Source organism: Eubalaena glacialis, chromosome 14 (assembly GCF_028564815.1).
Source record: "Eubalaena glacialis isolate mEubGla1 chromosome 14, mEubGla1.1.hap2.+ XY, whole genome shotgun sequence".
Lineage (NCBI taxonomy): Eukaryota > Metazoa > Chordata > Mammalia > Artiodactyla > Balaenidae > Eubalaena > Eubalaena glacialis.
The window spans coordinates 85303654-85325422 of NC_083729.1; the positions used below are offsets into that span (position 1 = coordinate 85303654).

A 21769-nucleotide genomic window follows, 5' to 3' on the forward strand; every position below is an offset into this window, starting at 1 on the left:
AAAAGAGAAAGTTCATATTTAATGTAAACACGAGACTATTTTAGCAGGGCCGCTGGGGTAAGCTTTAGGGAGATGATAAAGGCTCCACCCGGCTAAGAGCCTATGGTTTTATGATCTATCACTATTTTGCAACCCCAAGATCAACGCCCAACTTTTAAAGTAGTTTTAAAAGACTGAGTTTCTACATGTATGTTATACTTCAATAAAACCACTTATTGAAGAAGAAAAAAAAAAAACTAAGATCTGGCTCTTTCCTTCTTTCCACACAGCAGCAGTGGGAAGGCTACCAAGTGGGGTGGCCGCTCAAGTGAAGCTGGTAATCACTGCTTCCTCGTGAGCTCAAGAATCACTAATAATGTGGTACCCACGCTCCATCATTACACAGCTTTTAGTAGGTCGACTCTCGGACCACTGTGAACAATAAAAAACATTTTTAAATTTTAAACTTTATGTTCTAGACGAATGGCCCTGAAAAGAAAAATGGGCCTATGGTGGTGTTAGAGGACTATCTTAGACACAAGCGACAAGGCGCTCACCTTGACTGCCAGAGCCTCCCTTTGTGGTAAGAAAGGATAATATATGTTTATTTTATTCATGCTCTCGATTGGAGAAAAACACATTATGCAGCTTGATCTAATTTATAAAAGGAACTTTAAGCATTCATTTAATATTACTGTAAAAATTACCCTAAAATATGTAAGCTCTATTAATAATGAGATAACAACAAAAAAAGATTTCTGTGGAAGAAGTTAAATATTATTCAAGACTTTCTACTGTTTTACAAATCCAAATGCAAGTAACTCGAAGAAGACCATATAGAACTAGTCTTCATATCACTGGAACTAAGAAATTCTCTAAAAGAAAACTCCTGGATTCTGGGGCATCAGGTTTCTTCTGGCCTCTCAGGGCTGCCAGGTTCCCTATTTCCTGTGCAAACCAAAGGCAAAAACTCCTTGGTACCTCAGTGAGGGAGGGACTTAAATAGGCTTAGAGTAATGTATTAGCATGGCTGCCACAGAAGAGAGAGGAAGATGCAAAAAAGTTCAAGCTGTAAAGGGAATAAACTGAAATATAGCCAGAGGCCATTCACTATTTTTCACATTTTGAGTCTGGAAGTTACAAATTAGCCTGCCTATGTATGTGTGGTGCGTAGACGTCGAAGAAGGGAGCCCCATGTTATGCTCTCGTGGAACTCTCTCTCCCGGAGTGTGGCTGGACCACACTTCTAGTGAGAACACTGCAGAAGTGATGGGGGATCACTTCCAAGAGTAGGTCACAGAAGACCATGACTTCTGTCCTGCCAGCCTGTTCTCTCTCTTGCCTTCCTACTTGCTTGCTCTGGTAAAGCCAACAACGGCTTTGAGCTGCTCTATGCAGAGGTGGCTGGCCACAGTTAGGAAGGAACCCAGACCCTCAGTCCACCAGGCCGTGAAGAACTGAATCCTGCCGTCAACCACCTGAGTGAACTTGGAAGCAGATCCACCTTCAGCTGAACCTTACGAAGGCTTCAGCCCTGGCCAACACCCTGACTGCCGCCTTGTGAGATCCAGAGAAGCCGGCTAAGCTGCACCCAGATGCCTGACCCCCAGAAACTGTGAGATAGTAAATGGTGGGGTTTTAAGCCACTAGGTTTTGGGGTTAACTGTTACCGAGAAACGGATAACTAATACAGCATGAAGAACTCTAAAGCAGGGGTCAGCAAACTTGTTCTGGAAAGGGCTAGACAGTAAATATTTTCTGGTTTGTGGACCTTACAGCCTCTGTTGCAGCTGCTCAGCTCTGCTACTGCTGCAGCACAAAAGCAGCCATGGACCGTGTGTAAACGAATGAGCACGGCTGGGTCCCGATAAAACTTTATTTACAAAAACAGGTGATGACTTGGCCCACGGGTTGTAGTTTGCCAACCTCTGCTCTAAAGCACAGGTTGTGCAGAAGTCCTATTTTTGAGTCAAAAGGCAGATGATCTCCGTTCTGTTAAAGTTATTTTAACAATTAAAAAAACAAAGCTCAACCTACCACGGTAACGCAGTAATCACACGCAGTTGAAAAGGAAAACAGTAGATGTCCAATAAATTTCTGAATTTGGCAAGTAATCTAAGAAATACAAATATCTTTTACGACAAATGGATACCTCTATTTGTGTCTTGATATGGAAAAGCTGAAGTCCAAGAGCAGAGATGAACTTGAGCCAGAAGAACACCTACTAAATTAGTTGTTCATCACAACTACGATCACAGTAGCCCCTTAAACACGCGCTGGCTCTCCCCTCACGTGTCACGCTTTCCTGGCCGTGAGAACCCATGATTACCTTTGCTTTTCGACAGTGGTGAAGGCGGCTGCTCTGCAAACACTTCCAGGGGTGGGGAGTCGTGGTGGTCGAAGTCTTTGTCCATGGCTTCGATGAGACTGGTGATGTCTGAGTCCTCTGAGCTGTGCCGTGTGCTGCTGGGGTGCTCTGGGTGGGAAGGGTGCGCGAGGGGTGCGGGGGACAGCCTCTCGGGCTGTGGCTCCTGGTGCTGAGGCACTGGCGGTGGCGGTGGAGGTGGCGAGTGCTGCTCCAGCGGGCTGTGGGCATGGTGCTGGCTGCCGTGCTGGCTCTGTTTTGCCCCCTTGGACTTCCTGCCTGCTGTGTGACCCTGGGCCACGGCATGTGGATCTAAGACCAGGGCACTGGCTTTGCTCGCCGACTGGGCGTTAGTCCTGCTGGAGGTACTTGCGCTGCTTTTGGCTCTGACGTTTTCCACGTCAGATGAGTTTCTATTGCTGTGACTGCTGTGTGCGTGCACGGGTGGGCCACACTGCTTGTGACTCCCGGCACTGGGTCGGGCCGCCGGGCCGCCTGTTCCACAGAACCCCCTACTGTGACTGGGGTCGCAGCTGAGTGTGTTCAAGCTGAAAAAGGACAAACTGCAGATCAGTAATAGCAACCTACAAGATCTAAGATTAAAAAAATTACTTCATCAGCATAGCCACCATAAATATGAACTACCCGAAGGAAAAAACAGCAAGAAATAGGGTACTTTCCACAACTGGACTGGGTCTGTTCTAACTGACAATTTAGGAATTGAGGTACTGATACAACTGAGAATATTTTAACCCTTATCAATATAATAAAAACATGGCATTCGCTATGAGTTCTTAGTAACAGAGCACTATACGCAGGGTATTAAAGATTTCTCCCCCTGAGCAAAGATGAAAAGAAGAAACTTATTTTTTCTTTCAATTACATCGGCCAAATCTATATATATTGGAGAATTTATTTCTGGCAGGTGAACATACTTTCCTTCAGATGAAATACCAACGATTCTCCTGAGATCAAATGGTCTTCCGACATCAAAGGGCGGGTTCGAGGCCTCAAAGGATAGTCGCCTTCGAAATGGCTCCCAAATTCCTTGAGCTTCTAAATAGGCTGTTCCAATTACCAAAAGAAACAGCGCACTGCAGGGGTACAGAAGTTGGAGAATCGGGGTTCATTTGTGAGTGCAAGAGTAACAAAATGTGACATTAAAGGCAAGTTTCTTGGTAAAGTACAGTATGATATAAAAAACAAAATGCCTGTGACATGACGAAAAAGCATTATGGATGAAAGTTTGCACACTGACTTTTCTAGAATGCCAACGTACACGGAGGCTCGTACGGAGGAAATAATTATTTGTATCAGAACAGACACTGGAGGGTAGCTTTTCTTTTACCAAGAAGAAGCAGCTCTTATCTTTTCTTTTAGTTCTAACTCTCTAGGCCAACTCTTTTCCCTTAAAGGATGTGCAGGGTAACTATGTAAGTTAATTCAGAGGCGAGTATATCTCATTCTTAAAGAAACATAAAGAAATATGCTGAAAAAAAGATGAGGATGTTGAGGGTTTAAAAAATACTTCTCATCAATTTTATGTTGCTTAGGTATGACTCCAGAAGAATAAACTATTATGTTGAGTACAGTACAAATGCCCAAATCGAGTAACTACCTGGTAAACTATGCGTGTTTTTTCCCTTTAAGAAATTAACCTGTACTTAATTTGTGTAACAAATTTCAAAGGTAGAAGAGACTCTGGTTTATCGTATATGCCACCCAAGAAGGGGTCAGTTCTGACTGCTCCCACTGGTGTACGCAGGCTTGACGAGAGGGGTCTGCCTGCTTCGTTCGTTGGTGAATCCCCGGCACTCAGAACAGCGACTGGCACGTACTGGGCCCGTGATGAACAGTGTCAAGTGATGCCTAAATACTAATCTCGAAAGAAGACACAAGTACCTCATTATTCCTGAGATGATGATGTACAGAGCCAGCTCCCAGTTGGGCCTGGGCAGGGCTTCTGCACAGGTTGCTAACATATGGTAAGGAAGGGATGCATTCAATACAAATACGAATTCAGAGCCACTGGTTGTTATAAACTTCAGTTCACGAATAACTCTAGAAGCTGTGAAATCAGGAGTAAACCTAAAACGGAATGATGGCAGTGAGACTAAAGTTTTTAAAAATATACCACAAACAGTTTAAATATAATACCTTTGAAATAGAACACAGAATTTTAGAGTTTGATACTTTTATTCAACTTTCTCATTTTAAGATGGACAAAGTATTGTCCTATGAGGTGAATAACCAAAACAACTATATTCTGTGGATAATTGGAGAAGTTACATAAAAAGAGAACAATAATCAGCTTCCCATGATTATTAATTAGGAAAGTAGTCTCTGAGCTTCTTTCCCTTCCCTCCTCCTTCCTCCTTTATTTAATCCACACTCTTCTCCTACGATGCACTCCCAATGCCTTTTTTTGTGTGTGTGTAGAGAACCACCCTAGCCCTACTGATGTTCATCTCCTGCAGCACTGCTTTCTGCCCTAATTATATTATTTTTATTTTGTTAACTGTATGCTCCGCAAGCACACGATCTGCACGTTGAGGAAAGGTGTCTTATTCCTCACTGTACCTTCAGGTGCCAAGTGTCATGCCTTACATGGAGTAATGTAGTTACTTATAAAGTAAGTGTCCACTGAAGGTCATGAAATTATCATTCCATTAAGGGGACAGAAGTTACATTTTATTATATAAACTTTATAACATAACAAGTTATCAATTGTTAAAATATGTGGCAACTATTGCCGATGTAGGCATTAAAACTGTCTTCTGACCAAAATATCACACATTTGTATACACTGCACAACACGGAAAAACTGCATGTGTGTAACACAGGTGTCTGCTCTGCTGCTGAGACTGAATTTATAGTCAGTTTCCTACACAATCTCGAAAATCATTTTGAAACTGGTTTCTAAGACTATCTGATCCACTTTGGAGCTTCACAATTTTGAAAACAAAGATATGAAGAAATAACCAAAGATTAAGTGAAAAAAAAAATCAAATGAATATATTTGTGGATAAAGACCTTTTTTTGTGAGTATGAAAACAATTTTAGCATAACGTTTGAACAACTCCAGTATAAAAAGTTAATGAGAAGTTAGTGATTCATTATCTTATGAGAAAATACTTACAAAATGATTATGTCTTTAGAGGCATTGGCACTTAGTACAAATTCTTGACAATTGGCAACTTTAAAGCCATATCCCTCGCATGAGTACCCACTGACTTCAATGGTTTCTATGTGAATTTGAAGTTGTCCTGTATTCTCTATTTTAAACGTTCTTTTCAATGTGAAATTTGGTTCTCTTAGTTTCAAACCTAAAGGAAAAAAATGAGGAGTGAGTATAAATCTTGCTATCCTGTGCTCCAGGTCCAAGTAATGATAATACATTCTTCATGAATGTATCCCAGAGATTATGAATGAGCTCCTCAGGGCAAAGAGATCAGCCATTACCCAGATTTCGTCAGGAAGTACTCTACTTTGTTAAGTCATTTTAGATGGCAGAAGTTTAATTTTGCAGTAAGTCCCCTACATACGAACGAGTTTAGTTCCAAGAGTGCGTTCGTAAGTCCAATTTGTTCGTAAGTCCAACGAAGTTAACCTAGGTACCTAACCAACACAATTGGCTATATAGTACCGTACTGTAATAGGTTTATAATACATTTCACACAAACAATACATAAAAAACAAACAAACACAAGAAATAAAACATTTTTAATCTTACAGTACAGTACCTTGAAGAGTACAGTAGTACAGTAAACAGCTGGCATACAGGGGCTGCCTGCAGTACTCGCTACATCACCGCTGCTTTTACGGTTGCTTCTGGACATCCTGGGCTTGAAATAAAGGTACTGTACTACTGTACTCTATACAGTACTGTAAAGTACACAAAAGTACAATCACTTGTGGGGATGCACACACGTGACAATGTGCGCCAGACACATGAACTAACTTACGTGATTGGACATGCAAACCCATGTTTGCATCTTTGAAAGTCTGCAACTTGAAGGTTCATGTGTAGGGGACTTACTGTGCTTTATTTTTCACATTCAGAGTAAATCATCTAAGGCATGCAATGAATACTGACACTTCAAATTTTTTAAGATCCAAACCAAACAACTCTGAAAGCAAGTCAGGGTGTTTTCTTAAAATCTTAAGTATCGGGCTTCCCTGGTGGCGCAGTGGTTGAGAGTCTGCCTGCCAATGCAGGGGACACGGGTTTGAGCCCTGGTCTGGGAAGATCCCACATGCCGTGGAGCAACTGGGCCCGTGAGCCACAACTACTGAGCCTGCGTGTCTGGAGCCTGTGCTCCGCAACAAGAGAGGCCGCGATAGTGAGAGGCCCGCGCATCGCGATGAAGAGTGGCCCCCGCTTGCCACAATAGAGAAAGCCCTCGCGCAGAAACGAAGACCCAATGCAGCCATAAATAAAAAAAAAAAAAAAAAAAAAAATCTTAAGTATCCATCACTAATATACACATGTGCACATGTAGAAATACTGTTCTTGTTTTTGGAATTATTTACTGTTGACAACAAACGCTGAAATTTGTGCCCTTGGATATGATAGGAATACTCACTGTCTGTACAGTCTTTTAATAATGCTTCTGTGATTTTAAAGCGCAAGGAGCTCCCTGGACCTGGAAGCTTGCCTGCCACCCTCAAGCTCTCAGTTGTTCCTTGTCCTTGGACCATCACAGCATCCATCACAGTCAGGTTATTTCTATGTAAGAACAAGAACCACAGATTTTCCTCCCATTAAATTTGCACAATCTTTTGATCTATAATTTTTACTGTTACTTTATAAACCATATAAAAATTAATATACTAAATTTAATGGTGAAACATTTGCACTTGAAAAATTTTTAAATGTTTATACGAAAAGGAGCAAGAGCTTTTCACTTTGAAGAGTCACACGTGGTACAGGAAGACAGTATTCAGGTCTTTTAGCTAAAAATATAATCACAAAGGTATCTTTCATGAGGCGTGGTATGTGTGTGTGTATTCTGGGCAAAATGAATACCCTATTTCATAAATAAATTAATGCAAATATTAATACTGAAACGAATCAAGAAAGGACTCTACGTAAGTACTAAAAGTCAATCCACACTTAAATCACAGAACATACCTGATTATGATTAGGGAAGAAACAGTTCTATTGTGAATTGGAGTAAACTTTACTTTGACAGATTTCTTTTCTCCAGGTTTTAAAATTAGGTTTAAAATTAAATGTCGGGAGAGGCCCTCTGTAAATCCTGTTGAACTCTGCAGTGGATGAGCCTTGAATCATTGGGTAAACAAATAGGAGTCATTAGTATATTCTCTGGAAAAATTTTTTTCCCTTTACCCCATCCACAGCCCAGTATTAGTTTCTCGAATTGATCAACTATATAAACAATTCTATCCCTGATGATTTAGAGGCTGGATGGCCGGCAAGCAGAGCTGGGCAACCAATGATGACACTTTATATTCTGCATTAAGTCCCAGAAAGGGCTTTGTTCCCCAGGTCACCAAAGTCTTCATGTTTGTACTAAGCACTTGTTTTTGTGTACAGATCGTTTTATTTTTAACTTTAAAAGTTTTGAAACATGACACAAAAACAGAAAAGGACACAAACCTAAGAGATGAGTAGCTCAGTGTTTTAGCACAAAGCAAACAGCTGTGTACCGAACACCCAGCACTCCGAAGTCCTACTGGTGCTGTCCCCCCTTTCAGTCACTGTTTTTCTGCCCCTCCCCTCAGACAGATTATCAGCTGGAGGATCTTAAGGTTGCATCATTTTATTTGTAAAAATATTTCCAATTCATATCAATCTATCTTTGAATTTTATTTTGAAAGCTAAGCCCATAATTACTGTTTCATAAACACTTGATGATTCAAAGTTCAAGTAATAGCTTAGTTTAATAATCAAAATATGACTTCCTGACAGTTATAGATAAAATTAAAAAACATTTGTTTTTTATTTTTTAGAAAATCATAGTTCACATATAAGGTTATACTGTTCTGATTTCAAGTAACATTAACCTTAAACTTTTTTGGGGGAAGGGTTGGTAATACTTGGGTATAAATGTCCATGGCTCTACATGGCTCTGCTAACTTGTGAAAGGAGAGTGCATTTTGTATGATTTTTCTACTATATACAGATCTATCTATTTCAACAGCATGATTCTACAAACATAACTCCATAGTCAATAGACTTTGTGAAGCACACTACTTTTTTTTTTTAAAGATTTTTTTTAAAAATTAATTAATTAATTAATTAATTTATTTTTGACTGTGTTGGGTCCTCGTTTCTGTGCAAGGGCTTTCTCTAGTTGCGGCAAGCGGGGGCCACTCTTCATCGCGGTGCGCGGGCCTCTCACTATCGTGGCCTCTCTGGTTGCGGAGCACAGGCTCCAGACACGCAGGCTCAGTAGTTGTGGCTCGCGGGCCCAGTTGCTCCGCGGCATGTGGGATCCTCCCAGACCAGGGCTTGAACCCGTGTCCCCTGCATTAGCAGGCAGATTCTCAACCACTGCGCCACCAGGGAAGCCCAGCACACTACTTTTCAATTCTCACTTCTGAGGCAAATATTTTTTCCTACATCGAAAATTCTTCTCTGTCCATGTCTACTAGGACAACAATGTTTCGATTGCTCCAAAATGGTTGGTAAATAGGTTCCCTTTTAAATGAACTATTCTGAGTAACTGATGAACACGTTATACATTATACATATATTCACCAAAACAACTAATTTAAACTCAGATGACTTGGAAACTACTTTAGGATGTTGTAATGCCTCTGGGATATCACTAAGGCCCTCAATAATTCTCAATAATTGTTGTAGTGGTGGTTCTTAAAGAGGGATTCATGGACCCCTGGGGATCTCAGAGGTCTTTTCAGGTGTCAAAACTATTTTCAGAACACCGACAGACAGACGTTCTTTGCCTTTTTCACTGTGTTGACCTTTGCACTGATGGTCAGCAAAAGCAATGGTGGGTAAAACTGCTGACCCTTTAGCTAGAAGCAAGGCAGTGGCATCAAACTTCCCTAGTAGCCACTGTCTTCCTCACTGCCATGCACTTGCAGTTAAAAAAAAAAAAACCAAAAAAACTGTTACTGATTAAACAGTAATAAATATTAATCTTATTAAATCTCAACCCCTGAGCACGTGCCTTTTTTTGTTTTCGGATCGCTGTGTTTTCATTGTCATTTGTCTCTAGGTATTTTTTGATTTCCTCTTTGATTTCTTCAGTGATCTCTTGGTTATTTAGTAACATATTGTTTAGCCTCCATGTGTTTGTGTTTTTTACATTTTTTTCCGTGTAATTTATTTCTAATCTCATAGCGTTGTGGTCGGAAAAGATGCTTGATATGATTTCAATTTTCTTAAACTTACCGAGGCTTGATTTGTGACCCAAGATGTGATCTATCCTGGAGAATGTTCTGTGTGCACTTAGGAAGAAAGTGTAATCTGCTGTTTTCAGATGGAATGTCCTATAAATATCAATTAAATCTACCTGGTCTATTGTGTCATTTAAAGCTTGTGTTTCCTTATTCATTTTCTGTCTGGATGATCTGTCCATTGGTGTAAGTGAGGTGTTAAAGTCCCCCACTATTACTGTGTTACTGTTGATTTCCTCTTTTATAGCTGTTAGCAGTTGCCTTATGTATTGAGGTGCTCCTGTGTTGGGTGCATATATGTTCATAATTGTTATATCTTCTTCTTGGATCGATCCCTTGATCATTATGTAGTGTCCTTCCTTGTCTCTTGTAACATTCTTTATTTTAAAGTCTATTTTATCTGATATGAGTATTGGTACTCCAGCTTTATGATTTCCATTTGCATGGAATATCTTTTTCCATCCCCTCACTTTCAGTCTGTATGTGTCCCTAGGTCTGAAGTGGGTCTCTTGTAGACAGCATATATATGGGTCTTGTTTTTGTATTATTCAGTGAGTCTGTGTCTTTTGGTTGGAGCATTTAATCCATTCACATTTAAGGTGATTATCAATATGTATGTTCCTATTACCATTTTCTTAATTGTCTTGGGCTTGTTTTTGTAGGTCCTTTTCTTCTCTTGTGTTTCCCACTTAGAGAAGTTCCTTTAGCCTTTGTTGTAGAGCTGGTTTGGTGGTGCCGAATTCTCTTAGCTTTTGCTCGTCTGTAAAGCTTTTGATTTCTCTGTCGAATCTGAATGAGATCCTTGCCGGATATAGAGTAATCTTGGTTGTAGGTTCCTCCCTTTCATCACTTTAAATATATTGTGCCACTCCCTTCTGGCTTGTAGAGTTTCTGCTGAGAAATCAGCTGTTAACCTTATGGGAGTTCCCTTGTATGTTATTTGTCGTTTTTCCCTTGTTGCTTTTAATAATTTTTCTTTGTCTTTAATTTTTGTCAATTTAATTACTATGTGTCTTGGCATGTTTCTCCTTGGGTTTATCCTGCCTGGGACTCTGCACTTCCTGGACTTGGGTGGCTATTTCCTTTCCCATGTTAGGGAAGTTTTCAACTATAATCTCTTCAAATATTTTCTCAGGTCCTTTCTGTCTCTCTTCTCCTTCTGGGACGCCTATAATGTGAATGTTGGTGCGTTTAATGTTGTCCCAGAGGTCTCTTAGGCTGTCTTCATTTCTTTTCATTCTTTTTTCTTTATTCTGTTCTGCGGCAGTGAAATCCACCATTCTATCTTCCAGGTCACTTACCCGTTCTTCTGCCTCAGTTATTCTGCTACTGATTCCTTCTAGTGTATTTTTCATTTCAATTATTGTATTGTTCATCTCTGTTTGTTTGTTCTTTAATTCTTCTAGGTGTTTGTTCTTTAATTCTTCTAGGTGTTTGTTCTTTAATTCTTCTAGGTCTTTGTTAAACATTTCTTGCATCTTCTCGATCTTTGCCTCCATTCTTTTTCCAAGGTCCTGGGTCATCTTCACTACCATTATTCTGAATTCTTTTTCTGGAAGGTTGCCTATCTCCACTTCATTTAGTTGTTTTTCTGGGGTTTTATCTTGTTCCTTCATCTGGTACATAGTCCTCTGCCTTTTCATTTTGCCTATCTTTCTGTGAATGTGGTTTTCATTCCACAGGCTGCAGGACTGTAGTTCTTCTTGTTTCTGCTGTCTGCTCTCTGGCGGGTGAGGCTATTTACTGAGCACGTGCTTTTTCAATACCATGTGATAAAATGGAGTATGCACGCAGCACCCCTTGAAGCATGCTGGACCATGCTGTCTGGAAGAGCTATTGTTTCAGATGCCAACTGAACTAGCTCCTGCCTCTGCAACACCATTTATATTTGAAAGAACGATTGACAGTCAATATATGGTTATTCAGACTGGAGTAGTTAGTAGACATTTTTACGAAAATGAAGTGCATCTGTTCCTTTAAGGGAAACAACTGAAGCATTTGTTGCCAATGGTAAAATTTGAGTGTTTGAGCGAAATTTAGAATTTTGGCCCTGTGAGCTTTAAAGCCAATAGTTAAAGAACTCCCTGATGATATTAGTGGTTGTAAGAATGAATATGATTTTCTGGATACTGCAGAGTGAATTGTGTCAACATTTGGAAGCTCTTCCTATCTTAGTGAAGCAATATTTTCCAAATGACTGATGCATGGTGTTATGATAACTAAAAAGGCAATTAAGACACTCCTTTTTGCAACTACATGAATGTGTCAGGTCAGGTCAGATATTTATCACATACTTCATCGAAAACAATGTATCATAAGAGACCGAATGCAGAAGCAGATAGGAGAATCTATCTGTATATTAAGTCAGAGAGCCACTGAAGAGCTCTGTAAAAATGTAAAACAATCTACTCTTCTTACAAAATGGTTCTTAAAAAAATATATATCTATTTTTTCATTTTTATATTATCTATGTCAAATAGAATGGGCTTATTATTTATTATTATTTTAAATGAATTAAATCAATATTTTAATGATCTCTCAGTTTTAATTTCTAATATGGTAAATATTGATAGATGCAAACCACATAAACAAAAAACCTCTTTGGAGTCCTTAATAATTTTTAAAAATTGAGATAAAGTAGAAATCCTTAATTATTTTTCAGACTATAAAGGAATCCTGAGACCAAATATTCTGAGATCCACTGTAGAGAACTGTGATAGAATTTATCCTAAACTCACCCTAAGACCTCCTCCAGCATTTCTTATTTAGAATAAATTCCTGAGGTCTAGAGTATTCTTATTCATCTTCCTATCTCTCACAGTACCTACATCTTGTAGATACCACTAAAGATTTGGTAAGATAAAAAAAGGTAAATACTAGGTCATTTACTTCTTATGAGTATTTCCTCTCTTATAAAAGCAGAGTAAAAGGAATTTCAGGTTACTGAGCTTTCTAGATATTTGGAGTCTAGATAACCTTGAACTTATTATGTTGGCACTTTATGGATGGAAAAAGCAAAGTAAAAAAGATCCCAAGAGAAGGGCATGGACTAGAATATGAGACTGTCTAAATTTCAGTCTAGTATTCTACCTATTACTCAGCAGAAAATAAAAATATAACATTGAAAATTACTTTCTCTTTTTTTAAAAATTACTTTCTTATATAAGATTTACTTAAAAATAGACATAAAAACAATTCCATAAAGGTTTGGCTAATTTATGCCTTATACATAAAAACACAAAGCTATGGGAAAGGACACAAATCCTTCAAGAACTACAAAACATCAAGTTGGACAGGTTAATTAGTGATTCCTAACCAGTAATGACCATGTGTCATGAAAGTATGGGCAAGGGTTCTGGACTCTGAGAGAACTAGATTTGAATTTGGCCCTGACAGTTATGACAGGTAGGAACTTGGGCAAGTTACTTCCTCTCTCTGAGCTTTGTTTTTCCACCACCAACAGAACAAGGGAAATACTTATTCTTAGGGTGGTTAGTAATAGCTCAGCCTGGCTATTGTAATGATTACATGAAATTATAAATGTGAATGCAACTGGCATAATGCTGACACATAGTAGGTGCTCATGAAATACTGAAAACCTTCATATTGCCTTTCTTTCCCACCTGGTGAGCCACAGATTGACTCATCCAGTCAACATTCATTGAGGGCTTCCTATGTCCCAAGCAACCCATCTAAGGGCTTCCATGTTGGTCTGTTTAACCTGTTCAAAAACTTTGTAATATACAAATTATTAACTTCACTTACAAGTGAAAAAGTTGAAGTTTGGAAAGGTTTATTTACTTGGTCGAGGTGACCAAGCTAGTAGGTACAAAGCCATGGTTATTCTAGGAGCCAACCTCCCTTATTCCAAATGGGAAGCAGCAAAGCCACAGCATGGCAGGAAGGCATCCCGTGGCTACTTGACAGACTGGGACCTTGCTCAGCAAAAGAGCTCACAGCAAGGAGAGAAAGGAGGTGGTTGTTTACTGTTTTCACTCAAAGTAATTCAGATGATGGAGGATTAACTAGATTCCTACTCTCATTCACTCAACACCATTCGTATTATAAATATGGGAAGGAAACCATATAAATAGAAGACAAGCCCTCAAGGAGCTTATACCCAGAACTGGGAAACAAGGTACCTACCATACATCAAAAAGAAAACAAAAAACACAGTTAACATGCTTGCAAATGAAGATTCAGGGAGAGCCAGAGAGCCGAATCAGTGCAGGCTCCACAGCCAGCAGGGCTGGTGTGAACAGGCTGTTTAAGGCTGGATGAGAGTGGCTGGGCAGGAGGAAGGACATCGAGGCCAAGAGACTTGGGCCAGTTTGCAGGTGGCTTTAGTTCCAAGTGCTAATTTCCTGACTGACACAGATCCTACACATTAAGTTCTTATATAATCATGAGTGGTTAGTGGCTGCTCAGCCCAGCCCGTATGATAGAGAATACTTGGTCCTAGAACAAACCAGTTTATGTATACATTTATTAGTTTAAAAATACTTGTTGAGTTAAAACTATGCTCGCTACTGCGCTAAGTATGAATACAGCTAGCCGTGGGTCTGGCCTTCATGGAGCTTACAATTTTATTAGAAAGTATCCAAAATAAAAATTTAAATGACCAAGCTCAATACTTTGAGGTTTAATAAAAAAAAAAATTATCTATCAGTATATACCTTATCTACATACTCTCAGAGGTTCTGGCAGCCATTATTATGAACCTTCATGAGCTTAATGTTTAATGCCCACAAACAGGACCTTCTATCCAGGGTGCCTCATGGCAATCTAAATCCCACCCATTCTTCCGGGGCTTTTTGCCTCTAAAATAATTACTAAACCGTTCTGACTTCTTCAGTAACTTGCCCTTCAGCCAATTTAAGGATGGTCAATATTTTTCTTTCACATTTGCATTGATCATATCGTAGAATTACTTCTTTGGAATAGTATGAAGTTTGAATACTTACACTGTTTCTGAAGACTTGGAATTCTAGTGTTCTTAAATCTATCTTTGCCACCTTACTTAAGTTAAACCTGAAATAAAAAAACATACACATATTTCTTTGTAAACAGCATCATAATTAAAGGGGTTACTAAGGTTGTGCTTGTCTTTTGGCAGATTTTGAGATCAATGTTATCAGATTAACAGCCTTCAAAAAATAGCTACAACTTACAGTTAATATTTTGTTCACTTTTTAAAACTAAAATATTTGAAAGGCTCCACCACTTGCTTCCTCTTTATAAGATTTTAGGAAGGAGTTCTATATTATTTTTTTCTTGTCTTAAACTGGAAGCTTTTCTAGATGCTTAATATAATATCCATCTCTCTCCCTAGAACCTTCTCTCAACTTCAATTACAGATGCAGAATTTCTCTAAGCCCAATCTACTACTGTATGAGCTGAAATAAAGTTTTAAATGTGTAAAATAATAATTCACTGCTAATATGAAAACATTTTGATAATCTACCAGCAATGCCTACCTTGATATTAACTTATCTACAAAGACGGAAGGGTTGGAATATAAGGCCAGAGGAATACACTGAATGTAGACAGGAGCATCTGCAGGGTTTTCTAACGTAATCTCTTCTTCCTTAAACAAAGTAAAGACACAGTAAGTGAAAGATTGCCACAGTTAAAAGAGCCAGGACATGCAGCCAACCTAAGTGTCCATCGACAGATGAATGGATAAAGAAGATGTGGCACATATATACAATGGAATATTACTCAGCCATAAAAAGAAACAAAATTGAGTTATTTGTAGTGAGGTGGATGGACCTAGAGTCTGTCACACAGAGTGAAGTAAGTCAGAAAGAGAAAAACAAATACCGTATGCTAACACATATATATGGAATCTAAAAAAAAAGAAATGGTTCTGATGAACCTAAGGGCAGGACAGGAATAAAGACGCAGATGTAGAGAATGGACTTGAGGACACAGGGAGGGTGGGGGGGTGGGGGGTAAGCTGGGACGAAGTGAGAGAGTGGCATGGACATATATACACTACCAAATGTGAAATAGCTAGCTAGTGGGAAGCAGCCGCATAGGACAGGGAGATCAGCTCAGTGCTTTGCGACCACCTAGAGGGGTGGGATAGGGAGGGTGGGAGGGAGACGCAAGAGGGAGGGGATATGGGGATACATGTATACGTATAGCTGATTCACTTTGTTATACAGCAGAAACTAACACAACATTGGAAATTATACTCCAATAAAGATGTTAAAAAAAAAAAAAAGAGCAGATACTTCATAACCTTATTACAGATTTCCCAGAACTGATGTCACTCTGAATACTTACTGAAGAGCAGTTTGTATTAGTAAGGGGAAACCTCATGTGACGGGGTGAGCTGAGGACGGACGGCCAGGAGAGCTCAGCAGTGATTTTTGACAGTATGTTTTTTTGAAGGTCTGTATTTACTTCAAATATAGCGCTCAATCTAGAAAAACAATTTGTAAGTCACTGTAACAAAATGAAATATTTGAGTTTTCTGAATACAGGAAATTCTATTAGGCTTGTGTACTTGAGAAATTTTATTTGCTCTAATATTTAACTATGCTTTTCATAGAGACATGTATGAAGATGTCTCTATTTTGGCACAAAGAGCTGCCAAAGTATCACTGATCACCTGTACAGTATTGTTTACATACTGAATACGAAAGGGAAAAGGCAGGGATATTCAGATAACATGATGTTATGGGGATCCTAAAGGATCTTGCATGTTTAGTGGAAAGATCCAGACACCAACAGCAGGCAAATATTTTCAGTAGAACTAATAAGAAGGCAGTGCATTGCTTGGCATATGGCTTTTTCCCCACTTGAGATAAAAAACAAAACAAAATCCTGATATACAATGAAGACATCAGTTGAAGAGGTAACACGTATGAGGATTCTGTCCAGATATATATAGTTAAGAGCAATTTTCAGGGCCTCATTTGACTATTTCCCTACTTATGAGTATTTATAAGCCAGCTGTTAAGAACTCAGAGCACATTCCCTAAGGAAACAATATTATAAATGGGGCTAAGGTGCCTGGGCACAAACACTGAAGCCTGTTTTATCCTATAAGACTACTGAATTATGACACCCTAATATTGGTGAGAGTACCGGTTTTGTATGACGAGTAACGAATTCTCTGTAACATGCACGCTGAGAAAGTAAGACAAAGGCAGGGGCAGGGAAAATGCCACATTCGCTGTGCAACTGGGACACAGTGGCACAGGGCAGGCAGGGAGCCTGGGTCTTTAGGAGTGAAACACTAGGCTCACAGAGAGGAAAGCAGGGGTTTCAGGGGGCGGGGTGTGAAGAGGTTCCTTGGCAGATGAACCTAGGGCAGCACTGCAAGTTATTTATTCATAATTGGATGTTAAACTGTGGAGGCGACCTGTACCTTACAATGTCCGCTATGGAACTGTAGAGGACCAAGGAGTGTCTGAATTAGTGTTCTCTTAGTGAGTTCATTAGAAGTAGTCTCTGTACTAATTTTAACCATTTTAAAGTTAAAATTTAACTCTCTTTTGCCTTAAGAGAACTTTTCACAGCAGATAGTTCAAATAGAAACCTGCAGATTTAATCATTCATGGCTTGAAAATCTTACAGTACTATAAATTGGAAGATCTTGATGATACTGACAAATACATTTCAAATCAGCCAATGGAGAATAGTTTTCATCAGTTTGCTAGTCAAATTCTCTTCTGAAGTACACAGCAAGATCAAATTTCTATACTGCCACAGAAGTGTGTCTTTGCTTTTGAATCCAGATGCGGTACTGATTTGTCGCTGGGACATTTTCTGCCTGCCACAGACATAAGGTTGAGCCCATGTGAACGGGCCAGGCACCCCTAACAGCTCAGCTCTGGAAAGGGAGGAAGACACTCCTCCTCCTGTGAGGTTAAACCCAGAAAGTGTTTTCCTAGCCTTTAACAGAGGTCAGTGGTAGGTAGAAACTTTCTTTCTTATGCAAATGGATGTGTCTAAGGTAAACAATGAAGTTATCCTACACAAGGACAACTTCATCGAGTTTCTTTGACTTTAAGGAAGCATCTAGAACACTGGAAAAAAGACAAAAATGGTAGTGTGCATACTTCTGAGAAATATACAATTACAATGGCAATTCAAGATGCCTCATTATAATTTCCTGAAGATTAGGCATATTTTCTTACCTACAGAGAAATAAAATAACCTAATGTAAGAATAACTTTAGAAAGTCCTGTTTCATACTGGTAAAGACAGCTCAAATACTTAAATGAAGCAAAACCACTTACTTATGACCGGAATTTTCCTTTATTCCCATCCATCCTTTGAACAGGCTTTGATGCAAATCCCAGTCAGCATCCCAAGCATCTTCCTGCATGGCTATACCAGGCTGTACTTTGGGTTCAGCTAAACCAAGGAGACAAATGGTATGACATACTCAGCCCTTCAAATGATTTCTATAGCATCAAGAGATAGAGATGGGCTTTAAAAGTGGCCGCCTTTTATTAAAGAGTATTCTGGGGAGGGAGTGAAGGGCATGAGAGAGAACGGCAAGATAACTTACATTTGGACAGAAAAGGCAAGCCAACATAGCAATGATCCCCACACTGCAGTCCAGGATCAAAATAAATGTTTGCAATCTATAAAGAGGCACAGGAGAACCATGAATCCCAAATCCACAGAAGGTCACAATAACAAAGTACTAATGGATGGGAATTTTTGCAAATATAACATTTTCAAACCTTTGATTTTTTCCCTGGCTCCAAATCTTCCTTATTGCCCCGTAATCGTTTGTAGTAAAATCGTACATCTTCTGACAAAGATCGTATTTGTTGGATCTTTACCTTCTGTGAGAAGGAATTCATAATATTTAAACTCTGATGAACTATTTTCCCCTGAAGGAAGAAAACAAACAAACTCATCTGTAAATGGTAGATTTTCTTCAGAACACACACTTTAGAGCTGACAGACATATTTCTAGGAAACCAAAGTTCAAAGGACATTTAGAATTTTCAAAAGTTGATAAACTTTAAATTTGTAACCAGAGCCCCTCCTCCAAATATATGTATTTTGTTGTTTTTATGGCCTATTACAGATAAATTAGCAGGAAAAATCTCTGCAATCTCGTAAAAATGAATTAAAGTAAAAATGTTCACATACTAACAAAGGTACAGAGCTAGCTTTGAATAAAGGAAGAAGTCACTGTCAGTTTGTTAAGAAAGGTTTGATTATACCAAGGCCAGGTTGCCTTAAAAGTATCCAAATTCAGGATGAAATAACTGAACTCTAAAATCCAAAGCTATTTTCTTTATAAAAGAAAAATACTATTTGTGCCAAAGAGAAATTAGACGTTTTTTAAAAACACAGGTTATCAAGCATATTAAAACAGCATACAGATTAAATCATTAAATTACCAATGATTGCTCTTATCAGCTGCATGCTTCTCCCTATGACAGGGTACCAGATTTTAAATAAAAAATTACATGATTCAAATAATCATCAATAAGAATCATATTATAATATTTTACTTTCTTTTGTCTGAATACGGAACCAGAATCCTATAACCTGATTCCTAGTCATTTGAAGAAGTCTCTAAAATGACCAGACCTGCTGGTCTAATATTTGGTATTGAAAGACAAAGAAGTCGGGACTTCCCTGGTGGTCCAGCAGTTAGGACTCCCGCTCCCGGTGCAGGGAGCCTGGGTTTGATCCCTGATCAGGGAACTAGATCCCACATTCCACAACTAAAAGATCCCGCGTGCTGCAACTAAGACCTGGCACAGCTGAATAAATAAATAAAGGTTTAAAAAAAAAAAAAGACAAAGAAGTTAAGAAAATGAACAGTAAAAGGAGTTGAATGATGGTGCAGTTAAGACTAACACTCATCATCTACAGTCTAACCAGAGTAGAAAGATGTTAGAGGGTGGGGACGCTGCTGTGAGGATAAGAACATAAGAGAAGAAAGCAGAAGCCTATGCTGAGTCCCAGCTTGGCCTCCAACCAGCTGTGTCTTCCCGGCAGTTACCTGGTCTTCATGCACCTGTAATAACTACTACTCTTGTGCCCACGTCTTGTCTCTCAGGGGTATGGTGGGGATCAAAAGAGGTAACAGATACAGAAGTTCATTTTACAATGGTATTCAAATACGAAGTATTAAACTGTGAGTTATTTGAAATGTTCATTCTGAAGTACCAAGTTTTCATCACTTGGCTCTAGTAGTCTCCATCTGATGAGAGATTTTACAGAATTTCATGACTGTTATGGGTTGAATGTCTGTGTGCTCCCCCACACTCACATGTTGAAATCCTAACCCCCCAGTGTGATGGTATCAGGAGGCAGGGCCTTCGGGAGGTGATCAGGTCATGAGGGTGGAGCCCTCATGAACGGGATTAGTGCCCTTAAAAGAGACACAAGAGCTTGCCCTCCCTGTCTGCTCTTTTGGTTGTGCGAGGATACAATGAGAAGATGCCCGTCGGCAAACCGAGGAAGTAGGCCCTCACCAGACACCAGATCTGCTGGTGCCTTGATCTTGGACTTCCCAGCCTCCAGAACCATGAGAAATAAACGTCTGTTGTTTAAGCCACCCAATCTATGGTAATTTGTTACAGCTGCCCAATTAAGACCAATTATCAAGTTAATTTGTAATTCCAAGCAAATATCTGATCCTATAAGCCATCTGAAGATATCTGAAAGCTTAATCTGAAGTACTGCAAAACCAACACCTTGTTTTTATAGATGCCTTCTCATTTACTCTGTCCATGAGCCTTTCACTTTGTCATCTACTGAATTATTCCCTTCCAGGATTTATGCAGGGATCAAGGAGATCATGGATTGAAAAGGCAATTGAAGGTTCTTTTGGATAAATAATGAAGTCAAGAGTTCTGTATAGTCAGTACAAAGTGGAATGATAAGAAGACGAAGATTTAATTAAGACCCAAACTTAGGTGTGCTGAACCTATTAATTCAAATTTATATTTGAAGCTAATTTATACTTGAGGCTAAATTTTGAATTTAGGTTTGATCGTATATAGCATTAAGATTTTGCAATGTACTGTTTCTCTTAACCCGTCAGGTCTCCTACCACAGCTGAGAGACACTTCCATCTGCTCCAAGGCGTCCTGAATCGACTACACTATCTTCCTGCAAAAGGTGGCCTCCTGGTTTCCCCGTTTCTTCCCTCCCTGTTCTCCAGGCTCAAACTCTATGTCATATTCTTGAGTCCTCTATCTACCTACCTACCCATACCTGTTTCCATTAGTATGACCTCCTCAAGATATTCAAGTACAGTTCAAACGGTTTATCTGAAATGTCTCCTGCCTATGTTCTCTTTTTCATTATTTTGCTCCTTCATCCACCCATTATCTACTAGATACCTGCTACTTGGGTATAAGATCCCTCATCTCTTTCCCACCGGATCTCAGAGTCTTGTTGGGGAGACCAACACATAAGGCAACATTTACAGCACAATGTGAGGCTTGCTGCAAAAGAAGTAATCTCAAATTGTTTCAGAAGCACATATGAAATAACTAGTACTGTCTAGTGGAGTGAAGAAATCTTCAGAGAGGAGAGGACAATGGAATTGGATCTTGAAAGACATGTAGGAGTTCTTGAAGGTAGGAGAGGAGGAAGGGCAGCCAAGGCAGATGAGCAGCAAAGGCGTGGAGGTATGAAAGCGATTTACTGCCTCTGCCAATGCCTTAAGCTCAAACCTCCCTTTGACGTTTTCCTTGTGGACCGTGGCCAGAGTCTCTGGGTTGGCTTCCAGGCACGCTATTGCTACTCCCAGACGTGTCCTACATTTACTTCTGCCAGAGAGCCAGTCTTGAAAGCTTAACTCTGACGATGTCCAGCCTCTGCTCAAAAACTTTAGATTTTCATGGACTTAAGTGCATTGCATTTTTTTCATGCTATCACTCCAAGGTACCATTCCATCTTCTCTCTTGAAACTTCCCTGCATTCTTGTAAAACTGGACAACTCACCACTGCCTAAAACCATCTCAGACTTTGCTGCCTGTGTCTCTATTCAGGTTGTTCCCTGGGCCCTGAATGCTATTCTTGCTACCCCTTGTC

The 21769-nt window shown here is 39.5% G+C and overlaps 1 protein-coding gene across 1 annotated transcript in view; it reads right to left on the reverse strand.

The window, feature by feature from the left end:
- Positions 1 to 21769, reverse strand: part of TMEM131 (transmembrane protein 131) — a 190675-nt gene that overhangs the window by 27878 nt on the left and 141028 nt on the right. Inside the window, exons 20-31 of the mRNA XM_061210791.1 lie at positions 18442 to 18594; positions 18264 to 18339; positions 17989 to 18106; positions 16025 to 16163; positions 15211 to 15320; positions 14698 to 14764; positions 7479 to 7630; positions 6931 to 7073; positions 5484 to 5670; positions 4247 to 4432; positions 3280 to 3438; positions 2309 to 2892 (exon numbers count right to left, since the gene is read on the reverse strand). Coding sequence (XP_061066774.1) covers positions 2309 to 2892; positions 3280 to 3438; positions 4247 to 4432; positions 5484 to 5670; positions 6931 to 7073; positions 7479 to 7630; positions 14698 to 14764; positions 15211 to 15320; positions 16025 to 16163; positions 17989 to 18106; positions 18264 to 18339; positions 18442 to 18594 — 2074 coding nt within the window. The remainder of the gene's footprint in view (positions 1 to 2308; positions 2893 to 3279; positions 3439 to 4246; positions 4433 to 5483; positions 5671 to 6930; positions 7074 to 7478; positions 7631 to 14697; positions 14765 to 15210; positions 15321 to 16024; positions 16164 to 17988; positions 18107 to 18263; positions 18340 to 18441; positions 18595 to 21769) is intronic.